Source organism: Sarcophilus harrisii, chromosome 3 (genome assembly GCF_902635505.1).
Source record: "Sarcophilus harrisii chromosome 3, mSarHar1.11, whole genome shotgun sequence".
In the NCBI taxonomy this organism is placed as follows: domain Eukaryota; kingdom Metazoa; phylum Chordata; class Mammalia; order Dasyuromorphia; family Dasyuridae; genus Sarcophilus; species Sarcophilus harrisii.
Window position 1 is genome coordinate 197,325,259 of NC_045428.1, and position 16,693 is coordinate 197,341,951.

At 36.0% G+C, this 16,693-nt stretch overlaps 1 protein-coding gene across 11 annotated transcripts in view; it reads left to right on the plus strand.

The window, feature by feature from the left end:
* Window positions 1-16,693, plus strand: part of ASB9 (ankyrin repeat and SOCS box containing 9) — a 67,467-nt gene that overhangs the window by 28,683 nt on the left and 22,091 nt on the right. For all 11 annotated transcript variants that reach the window (XM_031958980.1, XM_031958977.1, XM_031958978.1 and 8 more), the window contains one exon: window positions 4,002-4,081. In XM_031958980.1, the coding sequence (XP_031814840.1) occupies window positions 4,025-4,081 (57 nt within the window). In that variant the 5' untranslated portion in view covers window positions 4,002-4,024. The remainder of the gene's footprint in view (window positions 1-4,001; window positions 4,082-16,693) is intronic.

Below are 16,693 nucleotides of genomic sequence, written 5' to 3' on the forward strand. Positions count from 1 at the left end.
AGTGACACTGGGGAACAAAGAATTATCAACTTTTTGAATTATTATGAGAGAGGGTAGCCCTCTATGCCATCCAAAGTGAATCATCTTGACTTGAGGTCTAAGAAAATCCACAGCATAGTGGGATAACTTGTTATAGGATTTTATTTTATGTCTCAGTAGATTGTTAATAGGCAATAGGAAGATTTGATAAAGAAAATTAAGAATTTTGTCACATGCAGTCACAATTTAAGAGTTTTTTGTGTGTTTACAGTGAAGTCTTGTTTCTGTAGGCACAATTTATCTTTGTCCTTGAAATGTTGCATTCTAACTCAGGGTCATGAAATCCCAAGTAAGTCTTGTTTTCCCTCTGGAGAAGTATGCAGTGATTTCCTAAATAAAAATCTCACATCAAAAAAGGGGGTGGATGGGTCCCAATAATATGAACGGCATGTCTAGAACAGGAGTAGGAAGGGCAGAAAAAGGTTATAATGAGGGATATTGCTACAGCCCCAGGCACAGTGTTCTGAAGACCATCTAAGAAGGAAGAAATATAACAATAGTCTTGCAAGAAGCTAAATGCCCGGTGTACTGTTAATCACACTCTTGTTGGGACACGGCACAGCTCAGTCTTTTCTATAGGGACAAGGGAAACTCAGATGTTTTATAGGGAGGGATAAGACTTCCAACTCATTGGTTTGCCACCTCTGATGTCATGGGCAAAGGAGGTGTTTGCCATCTAGGAGGTTGGAAACATCTGCCCTAAAGTTTCCAGCCATAGACATGGCAATAGAATTCATAGGAGTGAAAAAGCAAACCAAATACATTGAAATGCAAGTTGTCAAAATATATTTTTTAAACAAGCTCACAGACCTCAAGTTAGGAGAATGGAACATAGTTGCAATTTAGGGCTGAAATCACTTAGCTCTCCTGTTTTGTTTTCTGTATTTGGTTAGTTTTATTTAAGAAGGGTTTAGGGTATAATGCAGCTGTGTTTGTTAGAACACTTGACTTGGACACAAAATGGGTTGGGGATGGGGTTAATCCTTCGATGTTTGGCTGCATACCGTGGCTATTTTCAAAAATGTATTTTAAAAAATTTTCAGTCAGCTTTAAAGGAATCCTTTGGAGGAATAGTGTGTGTGTACACATGAATGCACATTTGAATAGGCATCTGGTTCTAGAAGACCAGAGTTCAAATGTAGCCTCAGACACTCAGTGACCCTGGGCAAGGCACTTAATTTGTTCCCTATTTCTAAAGAGGGGATAATTCCAGCACCTAACTAACTCACAAGGACCTTGTAGGGATCAAAATGAAATAAGATTTGTAAGAAGCACTTAGTGCATTGTCCTGGACATTTCTATTTTTAAAGACAGTGTTATGTGGAAGATAGAGGGATAATTAGATTCAGAAAGATTCTGGTGTCAATCCAGTTTCTGCTACTACCTGTAATACCTTTGTAAGTCAAATCTGAGATCAAAGGTTTACCTAAAGTTGTGAATCTGATGATCAAAACCACATATTGAATGTGGGGGCTTCATTCCCCTTTTCCCCTTCTCCCAGGAAAGGAGTCATATCTCCCATTCATGTTGTTCTGACCCATATCAAGATGTTCCAGGGGTCGCCTTCATCCAAGTAGCAAGGATTGCGTGTTTTGGGTTTTTTTTGTTTTGTTTTGTTTTGTTTTTTTTAAGAATGGCTCAGGGTTATCACTACATCTGGTTGATGCACATATCTTTCTGAGCCAGAGTTCATAGTTGACACTGAGGGTGAAGAGAATCCCCAGAGAGCCAGAGTTCATTCTGTTGAGTTTTAGCTCCAGGCACTTTATGTAATTAAGCCAGTCATAAATATAAAAACTCTGTTTGCTGGGACTGAATGAGATTTAGAATCCATGCCATGAAATCAGGCTCTTCAAACACCATTTCAAACACCATATGATCTTAATTTGGACCTGAAGCTCTCACTTAACTAATGAGATTAAGCAGTGGGAGGAAAACCTGAACATCAACAAAATAATCTTTTTAAGCCCATTACCCTCTCTACTCTCCACTCCCACCCCGACTTTGATCATTAGCTGCAATTTGATCTTTTAGCCAGGACATTTATAAGGTTCATAGCTAGTATGTTGGTAAAGCCCCAGGTGAGCTCCTTGGAGCAAAAGGGTTTCCAGTCTGCCTACGGAGGCAGGAAAATGGACAAAGGTCAGACAAGGAGCAGGTTAAAACTTTGATCAGCAGTGGGGTTGGGCCCATGAGTGGCCATTGCATTTCTAGGCTGGGTGAGATAGGAGATCCAATTTCTAGGTCTATGTGTGAATACATGCACCCACACAAACACACATGTATATATGTAGCTAACACCCATACATATTTACATGACAGCATCATGTGTACATCCATGCACATGTATTATATTGTGTATATATTTCTATTTCTATATATGTATGCATATACTCCACTAACAATATATATCTGCATATTTTATGTATCTATATATGCATGCAGTACTCCATAACATGCATGTGTATTATATTGTATATGTGTTATATATTATAGATAATATACATATTATATTATATATATTATATTGTATATATGTGCATATACTCCACTATATATGTCTGCATATTTTTATGTATCTATATATGCATGCACATGTTATATTGTGTATGTATTTCTATTTCTATATATATGGATCTATATATGCATGCATATATTCTACTAACTATATATGTATGCATATATATATCTATCCATATACATGCATATACTCTAACGTGTGCATATGTTATATTATGTATTTTTATTTCTATATATATGGATTTATCTATATATGTATATCTATCTATAGCATATATATATACAGGTATAATTGTATGTGTATAGAGGTGTTTCAGTGGATTGGATATCAGGCGTTGAGAAGACATCTTCACGAGTTCAAATATGATCTCAGATACTCGCTAGTTGTGTGACCTTGGGCAAGTCCCTTAACTCTCCCTCAGTTTCCTCCTCTGTAAAGTGAGCTGGAGAAGAAAATGGCAAACTATGCTAGTATCTTTGCCAAGAAAACCCCAAATTGGGTCATCAAGAGTTGAGACAGGACTGAACAACAACATATATGTATATTTATATATCTATATATGTGTGTGAGTATAGTATGTATGTCTATATACTATATATAACATTTCTGTATATGTGTGGATGTATATGTGTTATAGACACATGCGTGTGTCTGTGGGGTTTTCTTGACAAAGGTATTGTAATTGTTTGCCATTTCCAGTGAATCACCTTTTATCAAAAATCTCTAGTTTCATTGAGCTATGACAGTCCCTTGCCAGGAGTACATATAAATGTACACACATATACTATACACATAGTATGTATGTACACACATCATATATCTATATTGTGTGCATGTATAATACACACACAGGTTTGTGTGTGTGTAGAAAGAGAGAATGGGGGGAGAGACAGAGACACAGTAAGATAGAGAGATTAGTGTCAAATAGTTAAAGTTCATTGATTTTGAAATAAAATTTATTTTAGAACCATTTAGTCCAGACCCCTTCATCTGACAAAGAAAACTGAGGTCCAGAGAAGTTAATTCCACAGGAGGCAATTTGGGTTAAGTGACCTGCCCAGGGTAACACAGCCAGGAAGTGTCAAGTGTCTGAGGCCAGATTTGAACTCCAGTCCTCCCAACTTCAGGGCTGGTGCTCTATCCACTGCACCACCGAGCTGCCCCCAAGGTTAATTCTTTGATCTCTTTTATGTCATAGAGATTATCAGGGGTACTTTTGAAATTTGACCCCTGGTCCTCTGACTCCTAAGCTATCCAGTGTTTCCATTGAATAGAAGGGAAACATATTGAGGCAAGCATAAAGCTTCTGTTTATTCTAGGGCTTTGAAGCAAAAAGGCTTTCATGTATTGAGAGATTATAACATGCCCTTAGATCTTTAGGCTTTATCAGACTCAAATATGGCCTATGATATCATTAAACATTTCCTCCATCTTTACACAGATTTTGTGTCTGATTGGTCTCCCATGCATGATGCTGCTGTTAATGGACGTCTCCTTTCTCTAAGGATGCTCATCAGTCAGGTAGCTTTTAAATTGATATTATTGATATTAATAACTAAAAGTAATGTTTGATTAATCATTAATCATTAATATTTTAAATACTGGTTATTATTCCAGTGAGCATAATATTAATATAACAAATATAGTAGTCATTAATAACAGTATTGATATAATTAATATAAGTAACATATAAATACATAAATAAATAATGTAAATGATGAATATAATGTCAGTTTCAATCCCTAGATGTTAGGGTCACATTTTGATGTCTTATCAAAATGGTCATCAGCAAGATGGTTATACTTCCAACTCTTCCTTAGTTTAGAGGAATACTAGTAGAGTTAGTCAAAACAGGAGTATCTTGCTTTGTGTAAAGAAAGAAGTCAATAAAAACTGACATTCATATAGCACTTTCAACACTTGCAAAACATTTTACATCATTTTATTTGGTCCTCACAATCCTAGAAGATTAGTGTTACAACAGGAACCTGAGAGAAGTTAAATAATTTAAGATCTTTGGATTAGTTGGACAAGTATTTATTTTTTAAATAATAGGCTTTTATTTTCAAAATATATGCAAAGGTAGTTTTCAACATTCACCCTTGCAAAACCTTGTATTCCAAATTTTTCTCCCTCTCTTTCCCCTCTCCCCCAGCAGCAAGTAATCCAATATAGGTTAAACATGTACAGTTCTATTAAACATTTTTCCACATTTATCATGCTGCACAAGAAAAATCAGATCAAAAAGAAAAAAAATGAGAAAGAAAAAGAAGCAAACAAACAACAACAAAGGTGAAAATACTATGTTGTGATCCACATTCAGTCCCTATAGTCCTCTCTCTATAAATGCAGATGGCGCTCTCTATAACTAGTCTCTTGGAAATGGCCTGAATTATCTCATTGTTAAAAAGAGTCCGTGGACAAGTGTTTATTAAGTGGTATATATATATACATTTGGTTTTGCTTGGATTGGCAGCTTAGTGGATAGCACATTGGATTTGGAATTAGGAAGACTGCTTTGTGAGTTCAAATCTGGCTTCAGACGTTTACTAGCTGTGTGACTTTAGGCAAGTCACTTAACTGTTTGCCTCAGTTTCCTCATCTGTAAAATGAGCTGATGAAGGAAATGGCAGATCTTCAATATCTTTGCCAAGTAAACCTCAAATGGGATCATGAAGAATCAAGCACAACTAAACAAACAATAAAAAAGATAAATTGGAAATAATCAATGGAACAAAGACATTGCTATTAAAGATGATCAGAAAGACCATCTTGCAAAAGGCAGATTTTAGCTAAGACTTGAAGGAAGCCAAAGTTTCCTTGAGTTTAGAGAAGAGGAGATAAGCAGAGAGATTCCTAAGTGTGAGGGAGAGTCACTAAAAATGCATGGAATTGGGAGGTGACTTATTATATTGAAGAAGGGGTGAAGAGAAAGAATATTCCAGGAAAAGAGGCACAGCGGAGACTGTCACAGAGAATGGAGATAGAATGCTGGATGTACAGAAAAGAGACAGGGCCAGTTTGGTTGGACAGCAGAGTGGAAGAGGGGGAGTATTGTCCAGGGAGGCTGGAAATGCAGATGGATTCAGGGGCTTTAAAAATTAAACTGGGGGGGGTGCAGGTAGGTGGCACAGTGGATAGAGCACCAGCCCTGAAGTCAGAAGGACCTGAGTTTAAATCTGGCCTCAGACACTTAATACTTCCTAGCTGTGTGACTCTGGGCAAGCCACTTAACCCCAATTGCCTCAGCCAAAAAATAAAGTAAAATAAAATAAATTAAACTGAGGAGTTCATGTTTGTACCTCAAAGCAATAGGGAGCCATTAGAGTTGATTGAATAGAGTAGTGACATGTTCGGATCCATGCTTTAAGAAAAATAGATATAGGGAAGAATAACCTGAAGAACAGAGAGACCAATTAGGTAGGACCAGGGATCCTCCAACTACGGCCTGAGGGCCAGATGTGGCAGCTGAAGTTTCTTTATTTAAAGGCCCACAAAACAAAGTTTTTGTTTTTACTATAGTCTGTCCCTCCAACAGTCTGAGGGACAGTGAGCTGGCCCCCTATTTAAAAAGTTTGAGGACCCCTGACTGGTAGTCCATTGAGTAATTTGAGTGATAGATGATAAAGGCTTGAACTAAGGATCATTGATTTAGAATTGGAAAGGACTTCAAAAGCTATCTAGTTAAACCTCACTCATTTTACAGTTGGAGAAACTGAGGCCCAGAAGTTTAAAACAACTTGATTAAGGCCATGCAAGAAATATGAATTAGAATTTGAACCCAGTTTCTCAGTCATATGGCTAATAAGTATCTTTAGAAGGTCTCTCTAATTCCATATCACCATTTTATCCACCTTGATATGTAGCCTCTTTTGGCCTGTTTAGTATGATTTTGTCATGTTTAGTATATTTTGTCATGAAGTTGAGACTTATCTACAAATTAATCTACAAATTGTTTTGTCTTCAGTTGATACTAGTTGTTTTTTAATCTTATTTTTATTTTATTAAATATTTCCTAATTACATGTAAAAATTGTAGCAAACATATGCAAAGATCATTTTCAACATTCACCTTTGCAAAGCCTGTTTTTCCTCTCTTTCTCCCTCCCTCTTCTCCCCTCCCCAAGACAGCAAGTAATCTTGTATAGGTTAAACATGTGTAACTTTTCTAAAAATATTTCCATATATCGTGGTACAGAAAAAAATTAACTCAAAAGGGAAAAAAACACAAGAAAGGAAAAAAATAAGCGAGCAAACAACAACAACAAAGTTGAAAATACTCTGCTTTGATCCCTATAGTTTTTTCTCTCAGGATATGGATAGCATTTTCCATTCCAACTCTATTGGAATTGCCTTGAATCATCTTATTGTTGAAAAGAGCCAAGTCCGATCATCACATAATCTTATTGTTGCTGTTTACAACATTCTCTTGGTTCTGCTCACTTAACTTAGCATCTATCCCTGTAAGTCTTTCTTTCCAGGCTTTTCTGAAATCAACCTGCTCATCATTTCTCATAGAACAATAGTATTCCATTACATTCATATACCATAACTTATTCAGCCATTCTCCAACTGATGGGCATCCACTCAGTTTCCAGTTCCTTGCCACTACAAAAAGGGCTGCCCCAAACATTTTTGCACTTGTGGATCATTTTCCCTTTTTTATGATCTCTTTGGAATACACAGACCCAATAGAGCTACTACTGGATCAAAGGGGATGCACAATTGTATAGCCTGTTGTGCATAGCTCAAAATTGCTCTCCAGAACAGCTGGATCAGTTCACAATTCCACCAACAATGTATTAGATACTAGCGGTTGTTGAGATGTTTCAGTTGTGTATGACTTCTGGTCTACAGAATATTAAATAGAGAGGAATAGTAACAGATTATCAAATGATCCTCAGAGTGTTTCTATAAAAACTTCAATACTAACAAAAATAAGATTGAGAACAAGGTAATAATAACTACAACAAAAATGAATAATAATGCCAGTTATATATTTTTAAACATTTTTTTTCCTTTGGTGAGGCAATCTGAGTCATGCGACTTGCCCAGGATCTCTCATCTAATAAGTGTCAAAATTTCTGAGGCTAGATTTGAACTCCGGTCTTCCTGAGTCCAGGACTAGTGCCTTGGAATCCATTGTGCCACTTGGTTACCCCTCCTTTAACATTTGAAATGCATTTTTGAATATATCAGTTTGATTACATAATCATATTTGAATTGTACTTGCAAAAAATCATGAGATTTATTGCCATTTCAGGTAAAGAAACATGGTCAGAGAAATTAGATCACAAGCCCCTGGTCAGAGAAGTGGTTACCCTCAGAAACAAAATTTGCATCTGGGTCTTCCCGATTCCAAATCCAGCACTGTCCACTATTTTGTAGGGAAATGGGAATGGGGGGAAGATCAGTTTCTGAAACAAATCAAAACAACTTTTGAGATGTCAACTCAGACCTTGAGTTGATGAACATTAATAACAAGGATGAGAAAATTCAGCTCATTCCTGATAACATTACAAATCAGTGAGAACTCTTCTTTAGGATAATTCCCTTAGACTGAATTTCCCATGGTGGGATTATTGAGTCAGAAAGTATACTACAAGAGCAAATAGCCATATCCTTTAACCCAGTAATCTCACTATGGGGAATGTGTCCTAAGAGAATTATTACTAAGAAGAACCATCTGTACAAGTTATTTATAGTAATATAATTTGTAATTATAGAAAAGTAGAAACATCCTATTGTCTGACTATAGGAAACTTTCCGAAAAAAAACATTGTGGCATGTTGGTATAATGGTCTAGTAGAAGACTATTTAAAAGACAGATATGAGTATTATAAAGAAATGAAAGATATTTTGATTCATGGATTTAGAAAAGAAAGATTGTTAAAGATCATTTTTATGTAGGAGAAAACTAAGGTTCAGAGAGGCATATAGCAAGGGGAACATTGGAGATTTGAATCCAGGTCCTCTTAAAATTTTTTGAGGTTTTGTCCTTTCCTCTTTATCAACCTTATTCTCTCTCATGACTTCAACTATTATGATATTTATTGACTCCCAGCCTTTTATATCTAATTCTGACTTTTATTCTTCAGAATCAAATGATTAATCAATAAGCGTTTATTAAGAGGTTATTCCAGTTATCCAAAGAACACATTCTGCCATTTTCTCAAACTCGGAATATTTAAAACTGGGACATTTTTCTCCCTTAATCTGTGCCTCCTTCTACTTTAACTATTTCATCCAGTCTTCAATGTTTGAAATCTTGTAATACTCTTAATTTCCCATTTTAGTTACCAGAAGCTGTTGATTAGCAACATCTTTTCATATGTGTGACCCCCCTCCCCATTTCCATTTCTACCAGTCTAGGATATAAAGCTAGTAAATGCACATCTAGCACTTGAACCTAGTTCTCTTGGCTTCCAATTGTACTGTGTGATAGAAGTGGATACACACACTGCACATGAAGGATGGGCTTTCAATGACATTATGTAGAAGTCTCTCTCTCTCCCTTCCTTCCTCCCTTTTCTCCCTCCCCCCTTCCCTTCCTCTTCCCCTTCTTTTATACTTCCCCCTTCCTTTTCCCCATCCCCTTTCCCTTCCCTCTACCTTTTTCTCTCTCATGAATATTACCCACCCTATACATATTTGTACCTGTACTTTCCCCACTCCAATCCATTTTTATACCACTGCCAGGTAACCTTCCATATGCCTACCCTATAACTCTCTCATTGTCCCGTTACTTACCAATTAAAGTTCAAGCTCCTTTGCTTTCAATCAACCAGTCATTAGACAATTTTAAGCAAGGGCTTATTAAGCAAGGGCTAAAGAAATAAATGGTGGAGGATCCTGGGAAGATGATGGAACAGGTCTGTAAATTTCAAGATCTCCAGATTTCCCTCACATACAGAACACATTGGTGCCTCAGGACAAATGTAGACTGGTGAAAAATCAAGAAGACTTGAGGCAGAACAGAGGTCCTCTTGGCATAACCCAACAAGGTCCGAAGAAAGACCCCAAGCCAGGGATTAAACAGTGGAAGTACAAAATTCAAACCAGTTTTGTAGAAACATCCAATAGGGACCCCTGCGGTGAGCTGGGTTTCACTAGAGCCTCAGCAGGAACCACAGGAAATTTAACATCTCGGACAACAAGGAATTGAGGGTCTGAGTGTGGGAAGACTAAGGGAAATCCAATTAATTAGAAATACTAGGCCCAGCTGTGCCACAGAGAAGGCACCGGTTAGGAATCAGCTCACCTGGTGAGTGCAAAGGCAGTGGGGCAGGGATGATGCTGGCTGGGGGCACCTGCAGGAGGGGGTGTGGGGGGGAAGCTCTTGGTTTGGGTTCCAGGTCAGAAGAGAGAGCTGAAGTGAAACCAGAGGCATCATCCCCCACACCATGATTAGAGGTAGTTTAATGAGAACTATTAGTTCTCATTAAAAAAAAAAAATGAGCAGGCAAAGAAGAAAGAACCTAACCATAGAAAGTTACCCTAGTAACTAGGGGAACAGGGAAGATTGGGGTTCATTTTCAGAGGAGGATACTGAAGAAAAAATAAAGTTTCTTCTACTCCAAAGAGTAATGGTAAACAGCTCCCTGCCCAAAGTGAATTTATTAGAAGAACTAAACTAAAAACTAAAACTAAAAAAAATTTTAAAAGCTCAGTTGTCTTTCATTTGAAACATTGAGAAAAAAGTAAAAAAATAAAAAACTATTCAAGAAAAACAAGAAGACATAAAAAAAAACTAGAAAAGGAGATATAGAGTTTTAAAGAAGAAAATAAAATTACAAATTAGAATTGGGCAAGGGGAAGCCAGTGGAGCGACAAGAGGCCAAGAAATGAAAAAATAGAACATATGTGAAATATAAGAAAAATAACAGATCTGAAGAACTGATCAAGAAAATATAAAAATAATTGTACTATCAGAAAGTTGTGACCAAAAAAAGAACCTTCACACAATAATACAAGAAATAATCCAAGAAAATTGTCCTGGAGTGATAGAACAAGAGGGGAAAGTAGAAAAAGAAAAGTAGAAAAAGAAAAAAATCCACCAATCACCATTGCAAAGAGAACCTCTGTGAAAAACACATAAATATTATTGCCAAATTTTGAAACCACCAGATCAAAGAGAAAAATTTGCAAGAAATAAGAAAAAAACAATTCATATATACTGGAGCTACAATGAGAATTGTACAGGATTTAGCAGCAGCTACAATAAAAGACGACAGGTCCTGAAATCATATCTACTGAGAATCAAAAGAACTAGGCTTATGGCCCAAAATATATCTAGCAAAATTATCCATAATATCGAATAGGACATTCAATTGAAAGGACATTCAATGAATTTGCAGATTTTCAAGACTTTTTTTTCCCCCAAAGGGTATGCAGTTTTATTTTATTTAAATTTTTTAATAGTAGTTTTTTATTTTAAAATACATGCACTTTTAAACATTCACCCTTGAAAAACCTTGTGCTCCAAAATTTTCTCTCTCCCTTCCCCCCATTCCTCTCTCCTAAATAGCAAGTAATCCAATACAGGTTAAATATTATAAGGAATTCGTCTAAACATATTTCCACATTTATCATGTCGGACAAGAAAAAATCATCGAAAAGGAAAATATGGGTATACATGTGTGTATATATCTATTAAATATATCTGTGCTTAACTATAGACTGCTCGGGGGAGATTGAGGGGATGAAAGGGGAAAAAAAGAATAAAGTTTAAAAAAGTGCTCAGCTGAGAACAAAAGAACAATCTGCAAGGAAGCAAAGAAAAGATGGACACTCGTGAATATTCTTCTACTATTATATATCCGTTTTTGAATTGTTGTATATTTAGAATTCTCCCTGATGTTCTGCCAGGCACATGACTGTTCTATTTTGTATTATTTTGTTTCTAAAATGAAACTTTTCAGTCTTTCTTTTTTTCTATTCTTTTTTTTTTTTTAAATAAACAGAAAATTAAGAAAAAAACACATCAGAAAAAAGACAGTCTTTGGCCTCTGTATTTGGCTGCCTCCATCCTTAACTCTGGATGTTTTATATTTCTTCTCTCAATCTGATGAATTCTTACTTATACTTTAAAGCCTAAATCAAATGTTACCTTCTCTATGCAGGCTTTTCTGATTTCCTTATTAGCTGAAAATCATCCCTTATTTGAAACAAATCTTCCTCTTCATATGACTCCCTGTCTAATCAAAAAAGTTTTAACAGTGCATCACACACATTAAACATTTAATAAATGGACAGCTAGATACCCACAGTGGGTAGAATGCTGGACTTGGAATCAGGAAGACCTGAATTCAAATGGACTCTGGGCAAGTCACTTAACCCCATTTGCTTCAGTTTTCTCATCTGTAAAATGAACTGGAGAAAGAAATGGCAAATTACCCCAGTATCTTTGCCAAAAAAATCTCAATTGGAGTTATGAAAAATCAAATGTGACTGAAATCAAACAACAACAACAGAATGTTGAATGAGCAAATTCTTCAAATAATAGATGTTATGAAAAATATTTGTTGAATTGAACTGAATTAAAAGAATTTAAACCATTATCAAATTATTATAATTATTATTGAATTAAACTATTAAATATTAAATTATATTAGATTAGTGATTCTTAATCTGAGAACCATGGACTTAAAAGAAATATTATGATAATTATAATTCAATATAACTGGTTCCTTTTATAATCATATATTTAATTTTTTTGTATTTAAAAACATTATTCTGAGAAAGGGATCCAAAGGCGGGTTCCACAGACTGAGTGCCAAAGAGTTCCATAACACACAAAAAAGTTCCTGAAATAAAGGAAGGGGTTAAAACACATTGGTTTCTTTTTCACCAGTCCTTAGCTTTATCTCAAGTCGGGGTCAAATCAAAATTTGTTGACTTCAATATTTATTCTTGCTTGGCCCTGGCTTACCTACCTTTAACTTGTTTCTCTAACTCTGATTTATGTACCTTCCCTGATTTATGTACCTTCCTTAGGCTCTCCATTTTAATTATAGGGAAGATTTAGTTTGTTTTTTCAACTTCTCTCTTCTCAGAAATCTTGCTTCCTTTCTCTGCAAGGAACCAGGATGGAGGAGCAGGTACATGCGGTGTTTTGATACTAAGAGTATAAAATCCTCTATGTCCTCCTCCTTTTTCTCTTTTTCCCCCTTTTCAAACAGGGTACTTGGTTTATTTTTTTCCTTATTTTTATTTCCTTTTCAATTTTTTTTCTTTACCATTTTCACTTCTTTGTGGAAAGCTAAGAAGCATCCTTGATGTGAGGTCCTGACTCTTGTCACACACCGGCTGTGTGATTTTTGAAAGGGTCCCTCTCAGTGCCCCCTGCCAAAACTCTTTAAGCTTACAAATTGAAAAACAGTTCATGAGTTTCCTCACCATAAGTTCCCTATAATAGTTATATCATAGATCCATTGCTAAATAATCTTCTGTTGATGGAGAAAATTTCCTCTCTGGAGAAGGTAGAAGAATTGATGTAGAGAGTGCTTTGTTGTTTGGTTATTTCAAGCCAACCTGACTCTTTGTGGAGTTTTTTTTTTTTTTTTTTTTTTGGCAAAGATATTGGAGAGGTTTGCCATTTCCTTTTCCAGTTCATTTTACAGATGGGGAAACTGAGGCAAACAGAGTAGAGTAATGCACAACTAATAAGTTTCTGGGGCCAAATTTGAACACAGGTTTTCTTGAATCCAGGCCCAGAACTCTATCCACTCTGCCACTGAGTTGTCCCTTCCCAAGATAGCATAAGTAGTAATTATCAGAAATGGTTTGAGCTCTTATGCATCCAGAACTTTAGGCTCCTCCCCTGCCTTTTGAGGAACATACATTCTAGTAGGAAGTAGTAGTTAGGTATGCCTTGCAGTAGAAGCTTTGAAGAATATAATATATGCCATGGAGTTTTTTTCTTTTTTTCTTTCTTTTTCTTCTCTCTCTCTCTTTTTGCTGAGGCAATTGGGGTTTAGTGACTTGCCTAGGGTCACTTGCTAGGAAGTGTTAAGTCTGAGGCCAAATTTGAACTCGGGTCCCCCTGACTTCAAGGCTGGTGCTCTATCCACTGCACCACTTAGCTGCCTTTGCTGAAGCATTTGGAGTTAAGTAACTTGCCCAGGCTCATACAGCTAGAAATACTCTATCCACTGTGCCACCTCGCTGCCCCATGTCATGGAGTTTCAAAAGACAAAGTGGTCAAATGATTATATCTCTCTGACAGCATCTGGAAAGGACTCATAAAGAGATCAGTACTTGACTTAACTCTGGATGATGGACAGTTTTGCTTTGTGAACGTAGGAGGGAAGGGTCCAAACAGAATGCTGAATTGGAGCAGATCTGTAAACAATTCATTAATTAAGTTAAATTCATTTTGGGAAAAATTGAGTTAAGGGAACCCCAAAGTCAATCTTTTTGTAGCATGAATAATTTTTTTAAATTCTGAATTTTCATAAATTATGGACATAGATAAAATACATGTATGGTTTTTTTCCCCCTTTGGAAGAAAAAAAAAAAAGCCCGTCATGGCAGAAATAGTAAGTATAATATATCAGGGGAGCCCATAAATAATCCTTGCTCAGGAACATTCTTCCTTAATCTTAAAATTTGCTCCATCAAAGAGAAAAAAAAAGTTATAATCTTGTTGTAAATGTCCACAGCATAGCAGAGAAATTTAGAAAGTAGCTGATACCACGTCCTGTAGAGGCTTATGGCGTACTCATCCAGGAACAAAAGGCCATAGTGAAGATTCAGGTTAAGGTCAGTTGGTCAATCAGCCTTTAATGGATGTTCATTGTGTACCAGATGAGATGAAGCTTTTAAGGAAAAGGGAAGACACAGTTTCTGCCCTCATCAAACTATGAACTATGAGCAGAAGTATAATGGCAGCCAATGGGCTGTTGCAAGACTCTTCTTCCAGTCTCATCCTAAAAAGGCCATAGATTTGAGCCCTTTTTGGCTCTCATATCCAGTTTATGTCCAGAACACCAGTTACTTCTTAATCTGGGTAGTTTTCCAACTAGAACTGGGAAACAGAGAATGCAGAACTATTTTGGATTAACTCTTTTAAGGGCCCACAAAAAAAGATTTAGGATTGTGCCAAATATACTATCTGAGGTTTGTTGAAATGGTATTTGAAAAGTATTTTAATTTTTCTGGAAAGAAATATTAAGATATTAAGAGTCATTAACCAGAGAAGTTGTGCAATTAAAGTTGCCTCAAGAATATTTCTAAAAATTGAATCTAATTTTCCCCTTACACTTCTGGTATGAGGGCTTGCTGAGCCCTTTTCAGGGCTGCTCATGCACTTTGGAGTCTGCTTGCCACTGAACACTCACTTGTGGCTCCAAGTAGCTGTAACATGGATAACAGTTCCATACTGGTAAAATCATCTCTGTAGACAAACTAAAACAAGTTGACAGTAACCAACAGGCTTCAAACCCATCTGTAAGTTAGAGGATGTCTATCCCAAGCATGTGAAGGCTTCCCAGGGTAGAATGAGCAAATTGGTTCCAATGGCTGAAGCAGGCACTGTAGAAAGTTTAAAGCTTGCTTTGACATCAAAGATGCTAAGATTATTCACTGCATTTGGGGCTGTTAGCCAGTTATCTTGACTTTTGTCCTGCCACTGGACTTTGATGACTTTGAAAGAAAGAGTGAAGCTGACAACTTTTTGCAACTCTACCTCACCTAAATCCAATTTACCTGTGATGATGAACAACAAACTCCCTAAGGGCTATTCAATAAAACAAAAATAAAAATATCCTTTTCAAGCCTTCTGATAATTCCCTAGTAGAGTCTCAATCTAGGGCCAAAACTTTAACATTTTTCCATTTTTCTTAGGGAGTAAAGCAGTCATAGCTCTGAAGCTTTTGGTATGATGTAGAAAAAGAGTAAATAGCACAAAGCCATTTCACTGTTTCAGGATTGTAGGATCACAGATTTAGAACTGGAACAAGACTTTAGATTGGGGACATCTAAGTGGTGCAGAGTGCTGGGCCTGGAGCCAGGAAGACTTTTCTTTCTGAATTCAAATCCAGACACTCTGTATGTGACTCTGGGAAAAATCACTTAACACTGTTTGCCTTAGTTTCCTCATCTATAAAAGGAGCTGGAGAAGATAATGACAAAGCACTTCAATATCTTTGTCAAGAAAACTCCCCAAAAAGGATCATGAACAGTGTGACAGGACCTAATAGCAACAATCAAATCTTTAGAGGTTAAGGAGTCCATTGTACCTCAATTTTCCTGGTGGAGCAATGAAATAATTGAACAATAAGCATTTATTTAAACACTTCTTATGTTTAAGGCCAATGCTTTGTGCTCAGGATACAAATAATGAAGAATAAAACAATCTGTACTTCCCCCCCCTCCTTTTTTTTAATCATTAAAAACTTTAAATTTATTTTATTTTAAATTTAAATTTATTTATTTATTATTATTATTTTTATTATTTATTATTATTATTTTTCATTATTTAAATTTAAATTTATTTTAAATATTTTAAATTTATTTTATTTTTAAAAAGAGAACAAGAAAAGAGAAAAACAGAAAAAAAAATACCAAAGCAAAATAAAACAAAAGAGAATATTGTCATGTGCTCAGTAGAACATCAATCCTTGCAAAAACTTCTGTTCCAACTTTTCCCCTCCTTCCCTCAACCTCCTCCCCTAGATGGCAGGTAGTCCCATACATGTTAAATATGTTAAAGTATATGCTAAATACAATATATGTGAACATAGTTATACAGTTGTCTTGCTACACAAGAAAAATCAGATTTAGAAAGAAGGTAAAAATAACCTGGGAAGAAAAACAAAAATGCAAGCAAATAATAATAGAAATTGTGTAAATGCTATGTTGTGGTCCACACTCATTTCCCAGTGTTCTTTTGCTGAGTGTAGCTGGTTCTGTTCATTACTGATAATTGGAACTGGTTTGGATCCTCTCATTGTTGAAGAGAGCCACGTCCATCAGAATTGATCCTCATATAGTATTGTTGAAGTGTATAATGATCTGCTGGTTCTGCTCATTTCACTTAGCATCAGTTCATATATGTCTCTCCAAGCCTCTCTGTTTTCATCCTGCTGGCCATTCCTTACAGAACAAAAATATTTCATAACATTCATATATC